General features: G+C 42.3%; 1 protein-coding gene across 1 annotated transcript; it reads right to left on the minus strand.

Annotated features, from left to right (window-relative positions):
- Positions 1–566: 566 nt before the first annotated feature.
- Positions 567–3588, minus strand: LOC131223326 (auxin-responsive protein IAA16). The gene is made up of 5 exons (XM_058218686.1): positions 3236–3588; positions 2662–2846; positions 2074–2185; positions 1631–1692; positions 567–815 (listed from the first exon to the last, which is right to left on the minus strand). Exons 1-5 carry the CDS (start codon positions 3514–3516, stop codon positions 778–780), a joined length of 678 nt encoding a protein of 225 aa, XP_058074669.1. The 5' UTR covers positions 3517–3588; the 3' UTR covers positions 567–777.
- Positions 3589–7395: the final 3807 nt, after the last annotated feature.

Consider the following 7395-nt stretch of genomic DNA (forward strand, 5'->3'; position numbering starts at 1 on the left):
ACAGAAAAAAGTGAATCAAACGTTTAATGGTAAAAACTTCTCAGGGCCACTGTTTCTTTTAGCGTGAGCTACTTGAGTATTAGCTTTACGTCATTTTTCGGCTCATGTCTCAAAATATTATGGTAAAATAGATGGACGGAACAGATATGTCATATCCATCACCATGAGGTCCAAATATTTAAACTAACACTTTTAAATTGGTTTTCAAGGCAAAAATTCTCAAGAATTTTCAAACCCATGAAACAGTAATAATCACCTATTTACAGGTATTTACACCAGCATTCAAAAATCAAACAGGCCCTGATTGTATTTTTCTTATTTTCAATGCTCCCTTAGAACAATATATCATTTGTATCTTATTCCCTTTAATACAACAGAGGGAATCATTTTTCTCTAATATGCAATTTTCCCAAATCTGCAGCTCTCGATAATACATTATGAGGCACCCAAGGGGTCGAAAGATCGAAGTAACATGGCCCACATGATAGAAAACTCAGAGTGACACACATGTGCTTAGCAAATCTCTCTCTCTCTCTCTCTCGCTCTCTCTCTCTCTCTCATTAATATAACAAAGAAAACATGAACTGTATTTGAAATTTTGAGTAAAACAATAGCGTGTAGATATCAAAACCAAAAGGAAAAGAAGGCTGCTGTAACTGCATCCCTATTCTTTCTCTACTACTCTCCCAGATGCAGCCAAAATACTCAAAAAAACAAAGAAAGAACTCTATACATGGTCTGATCGTTGATGGAGAGGATATTCAAAGGGCTTCTATTTCACCTCGAGCTTGTGCACTTTTCTAACTTCCGTGGACCTGCATTCACCATATGAAAACGAATTGAGGCTTAAAAAAAATTAAAAATAAAATAAAATTGGTACTCGTCAGGGGTTTGCAGGGTAAGATATTGGCATATGAATGATGAAGATCATGATCTAATACAAAGGTTTTTACTATTATTATAATGCAAATGGGTTGTGGAGCCCCACCATGATGTTTTTGTGACATCCATTCCGATCATCATGCACATCATCCCTGCTTTGGCCACAGCCTAACAAATCAGGAAAATCCATGATTCAGGTGGCCACATGAGCAAGAACAGTTGAGAGGGGGAGGGTTTGGCCTCTCAAGTGTTCTCTATGTGTGGCCAACTTGAGTGATGGATTTGCCTGATTTTAAGGGTCAGGGCCAAACAAGGACTGGCGTGCATGATGGTCCGAGTGGATGCATGTCATCCACACATCACTGTGGGGCCCACAACTGTGAAAACATTTGCACTTGCTGATGCCACTACTAATTACTTTTGGGGCGTGTTTGGATGTTCTATCTAATTGAATTAAATTCAATAAAGTAGAAATAGCCTAAGTGAGGCTATCCCTTCTCTGGCCACAGATTGAAGAGGCCAAACCCCAACTAGCAATTCAGTTCATTTTTGGTCATTTTCCTCTATTTTTCATGGACTTAATTATTATCATGTCAGACCAAAAATCAATATTTCCTAAGGTTTAGATATTTTCATTACATCTGCGAAAACATAAAGATAGCGTGCCCTTATGTGGGGCCCACAACCTCCTAGAAGGAAAGAAATGGCAAAAACACCCTCTAAAATGGACGTAAGGTGATGATTATACCTAAACCAACGGCCTCTGAACTCTTCATCAACCGGACGCGCTTGCATGATTCCACGAACATTCTGTAATAAAAGGAGAAATGGGTCAGTTCAGAAATTCTAAATCCTCATTCGTATCTAACCGTTCCAATAGGTGAGCCCCTCTATGAAGATTTTCCAGCCCAATCCACTCATCAGGTGGGCCACACCATAGAAAACAATGGACAACCACCCATCCTGTCCAAAGAACACCTGTGGCTTGCTGATGAGTAGATTGGCCTGATTTTCGTACAACGAGAATGTCATGGCAGGGCCAACGTATTGCACGGGTGAGATGTCACACCAACATGAGATCTGACGGCTACCATAGAGTGGTATCAAAATGACAAGGTCATTTCCGTCATTTCAAATTAAAGACGTCTTCGTTGAAAAATGAGGGCATTTTTGTCATTTTTGGGTTCTTACTTCCAAGGGACATCTCCCACTAACATCCAGTCGCCTTCTCTGTCTTCATACGTGGGAACGAATTCCGTGCCATTCCCAAGATCGATCAGCTTGCTCTCGTTCTGACTGTGACCTGCAAAAAGACCAAATTACCCTCTAATTACCCTCACATAAAAACCATAAAAAGGGCATTCTGGTCAAGAATTGCTGCTGATTCGGTGTTGTTCAGGGGTATTTTCGTCTAAACAGTATAGGCAATTTCTGTATTGACACGTGGAGTGGGCCATCATTCGGTTCAGCGTACCTTCCATGGGCTACCAATGGAAAATCACATCCTGACCATCCAGTCAAGGGCCCACGCCTCTCTAGAGACAGATCTAGGGCCTGCAAGGATCCAAAACTAAATAAGGCCGCGGATCTAATGGTTAATATCATCAGATTGATGTATTTTGGCTGGACTAAACCAGATCAACGGTACAGATTGATGTTTTGGTTCATCCACGCGTCATTACAAGAATCGTGCACCGTATTATGGTGCACGTGAGTTGTGTAGTATCATCCTTCTCGTATAAATACGGTGTTGAAAACCAGAAATACGAGCATAAGTACAGATAGTGAAGCAGGTGAACATCTCCTCTAGCGCGTGTAAGAGTTGCTGGTAGCTGCTGTACATCTCCAAGTCTACTTTCCGTAGATACGGTGCTCCATCTACGGCCACCTTTACGTACGTACAGCTTTTCAAGGCGTTTTTCCTATACGCCGATTTCACGGGCGGCCATCCCACAACCTGTGCCCTGAAAAATACGTACACCAACCGTATGTCGGCGTTAGGATACGATTACATATACGTATAAGCATAAAACTCTTTCTTGCCAACACACAGCACACGTGCCGACGAGAAACCAGCTGGAAGGAGATTGGATATGTGTGAAATTACGACAGTACCCTTAAATTCTGGTAATTGGAACCAAGATGGCAGTCGGTTTACGTAAATTTCTTTAACATTAGGGGTATTTAAGCGCTGTTTTCTCCTTATTGTCACAACGACTGAAATTTTATGAATTCAGAAGGACCAAATTACCCTCCAGAACCCGCAAATGCGGTGGTAGTTGAAAGGGTAATTTCGTCAATTACGGAACTCGAACTGATACGAAATCTTTCTAATTCCTGCAACCGTACTTACTTTGCGGCGGGGGGTTTTCCGGCACCGGAAACCTGACTTTCCGGCAAGTCCTTTGACTGAGCGCCTTGGTCTTTGCCACGTGGTTCGATCCTGGAGCTTCCGAGGCTCAGATCGACGGTCTCGGAGAAGCCACGTTTGCCGTTGCTTCTTGCGGTGGAGACCTCCGCCGTCTCGGCTCCGCTCCTCGATCCGCCCGGCAATCCTAAGGTCAGCTCCGTCTCCTGGAAGTTGAGGCGGGCGGCGTCAGATTCCGGCAACATTTTCGTCGTCTCCGGCAACATCTCTTGGTGGCTAGGGTTTGGTACGGCGAGTCTTTTCTTCTTCTTCTCTCTCTGTCCAGAACGAAAGAGATGAGTAATGGGTGGCCTCGTTTTCTCTCTCACCATCTTATAAGATGCGTTTCTGGCCGGCCATTGCGCATGGACCATTCTGATCTCGACACGTGGCAGCCGATTGGGCGGTTAGGATTCGACCAGGTCGCTGACACTAGATGACGAAAGCTCGTGTCTGTCTGTTGATTGAGTTGCTTGAAAGTTTGGGCCCTAGGTTGGCTCGCCCCTGTTTTTCGTGCGACCCGCTTCAACTGTTCGACTTATTCAGCTCGGCTCGGCTCAGCTCAGTTCCTCTAGAAACTGATATTTACATCCGTCTACTTTTTCGCAGTACAATACTAGTGTTCCAAACCGTTGATCGACTGGGCTAGGATGACGAGAGACTCTTTCGGACGCGGATTGGGTATTACCCCACCAGAACCTAGCTAGATATGGACGGTCCTGATTGGGCACGGATTTGGTGTTACCCTTACCGTAGGGCCCACATGGATCATATGATGTATATCCACTCCATTCATTCGTTCTTATAGCTTATTTTAAAATAGGGTCTTAAAACTTAAGCATATCCAAATCTCAAGTGGACCACAATACAAGAAACAAATAGTAATAATTGAATGCTCACCATTAAAAACTTTCTAAAGCCCACCATAAGCAGATATGTAATGTTTATTTGCCTTTAAACCCCTTGATAAGGTTAACCAGAACTGGTTAAAGAGAAAATAAAAATATTAGCTTGGTCCAAAACTTCCATGACCTAAGAAAGCTTTTAATGATCATTCACCACTTTTTCCAATGGTGTGATCCACCTGAGATTTGGATTTGCTTAAGTTTTAGGATTATGTACTTAAATGAGATGAAAAATCAGGTGGATGGTGTGGATATGAAACAGATTTATCAAGGTGGGCCTCTCATGGTAATGGAAAGACCGGTTATGCTGTGACCCAGGTAACAGCTAATCCACCCCCGTCCTGACTGAGCCTCTATGGGGCCACCATCATGTATATGTTTTATCCACGCCATCTAACCATTTTGACAAATTATTTTAGGGAATGAACCTAGAAAAGAGGAAAATTGAAGGCTCAAGTGGACCACACCACAAGTTGCAGCACAATGACTCCCACCATTGAAACCTTCTTAGGGCCCACCGTTATATTTATTTACCATCCAGCTTGTTCATAAGGTCATATAGTCTAAGATGAAGGGAAAACATAAATAGTAGCTTGATCCAAAACTTCTATTGCCCCAAAGAAGTTTCGAACGGCATGCAACTCCAATGCTTCCTCATGTGTGGTTTACTTGGCATTCAACCCCAATGCTTCCTCAGGTGTGGTCTAATTGAGCCTATGATGTACATCCATTTTGGGCTCATTTCCCTAAAATGATCTGTTAAAATGGATGGTCGGCATGGATAAGACAGTACATCACAATGGGCCCCACAGAACCCCTATAATTAGGACGGTCGGTCTCTAGCAGGTCCTGGTGGGGGCAGTACCCGATCCAGGTCTGACCCCTTAGGAAGCCTTTCTCTATAAGTGGGTGATTGGCCTAGTTTACTTGAAGTCAATGGAATTCAGACCGTCCATCAGGTGGGCGCCAAGTACTTGTCTTGATCTAGATATCATTTGATCAAGTAATCTGAACCCTTAAACCATGACGGTGTCTCAAGTCTAACCAGTTGGACCACAAGTTATAATCCATTCAGACATGTGACATCCAATCATTTTATCAGTTTACTCCACGAGGATTGCCGAATACAAAAATCATCCTATCTACTCATCAAGTAGGCTACACCATACAAAAAATTCCTAACCATTGATAAATAATAAAACACAAGTATTAATTGTCCACTCAATAAATGCTTGTTGCTGATTTTTCAAATGGTAATAACCGTGATGGGGCCATTCTATTGGATGGAGAACAACTTACAATCCAACAGGTTGGACTTGAGACCTCTTGAACAAATGTGGCCTTGATAAACCTAAGGGAGTAAGTTGAAATCATTTGGGTGGGCCACAAAACATTATCCTACTAGAATTGTCCATTGGCTGATCATCGGGACCCTAGGTTTAAAGGCTACATGACCCTGATATGACTCATCAAAATTCAGACTCAATTGGACTCGATTCAACTCAACACCATAGATTAAGTAGATCATTTTTCCACAGCTTGGGTGAGTAGGCCGATGCACTCCCAACCCATCCAACTCATGACTTATCTCAGGACCAATTGAGTCTTCCAACCCTTGATTCTTGAAACCATGCAAATACAACCCAACATAATATAATGCCTTATTTTAAGAGAAACTATGATGCTTAGAGCTGGGCAAAACAGACTCGATCCGGTAGATCCGACCCGATCAGAACCGAACCGACGGTCTGAATCGATGTGGATCGGGTAGCTTCATCCAGATCCGAAATCTTTTTAGGTCGAGTTCGGATTGGCCCTGATCCAACCCGACTCGACTCAAAAACCCGGACCGAAAGGGTCCGACCCGACCCGACGCGGGATGTAAATATCCCTCTATTTTGCAAAATTTTCTTTCTCAATAAAGTCTTACCACCCATCCATCTTTGGCTTTTCGTTTGGCGCCAAAAAACTCCGCTCAATGTACACACGAGCCCCCCAACTCTATCTCTCTATCTCTCTCTATATCTGTCTTTCTCTCTCTATATATATCTCTCTCTTTCTGTTGAAGAAGAAGGCAAGAAGAATGCTAGTTAAATATCTTACGGTAAATCAAATCCCTCTCTGTTGTTCGGTTTTGAAGCTTTATGGGATTTCTCTGTTGGAGAGAGATATCCATTGAGAAATTATGTATAGTTGTCTTTAGAAGAAGGAGAAAGAGAAAGAGAGTCGTATCAAACATTGAATGGTTCACATATAGCTGTTTACATGCTCTCGAGCGAATTGGCTGGTATAACGTTAGTAAGTTCTGTGGATCTGATCATGAGGTATGTGCTATATTCAAACCGTCCATCCATTTGCCAATATCTTATTAAGGCTTAAGACAAAAAATAAGACAGATCTAACTATTAAGTGGACCACACTACGAAAAGCAGTGGGAGATTAAACGTCTACCATTGAAACCCTTTTTGGGTTCACAAAAGTTTTGGATCAATATGAAATTTATTTTTCCTCTTCATTAAGGTCCTTGTGACCTTATGAACAAATTAGATGGAAAATAAATGTTATGGTGGGCCCTACAAATTGTTTAACGGTGAAAATCATTATTTCCGTTGCTATTTATGGTGTGGTCCAGATGATCTTTGGATATGATTCATTTTTTGGATAATACTATAAAATGATGTCTAAAAATAGATGAATAGTAAAGATATAATAAATACATCACTGTGGGGCCATGTAACTTTAATCTCCAACGGTTCATACAACTCGGAGCTCGAGGAGCGTCAGTGCTCGTCTTGGCACGACACGTACCTAGAACCGTGAGTGGCGGTTTACGTCTCCAAATGGATAGGGAGAAGCATGTGAAGTTTCACATACAACTCCCTCTTTTCTGCCAACATGTCATATTTATAGAAAATTCGAGCCGTTCAAAAGATGGGTCACAATATGAAGATTTTCTACTTAGAAATTTGGCTGATCCACTCATTATGTGGGGCACACATGAATGTTGAATCAGATAAGTAGGTTTCATTGATTTTGGTGGTGTGGTTTGTGTGATCAGTGGACCAGATTTATCCTTGCAATGGGTGATCTTTGTGTTGTGCCCCACCTTCTTTACGGCTCAGATTTTCCATATTAGGATGTATTGGCGGGAAATGCTGGGATGTACTGTGCTCGACATGGCAATCCATGTCTCCAATGAGG

The sequence above is a fragment of the Magnolia sinica genome, chromosome 13, assembly GCF_029962835.1.
Source record: "Magnolia sinica isolate HGM2019 chromosome 13, MsV1, whole genome shotgun sequence".
Taxonomy (NCBI): domain Eukaryota; kingdom Viridiplantae; phylum Streptophyta; class Magnoliopsida; order Magnoliales; family Magnoliaceae; genus Magnolia; species Magnolia sinica.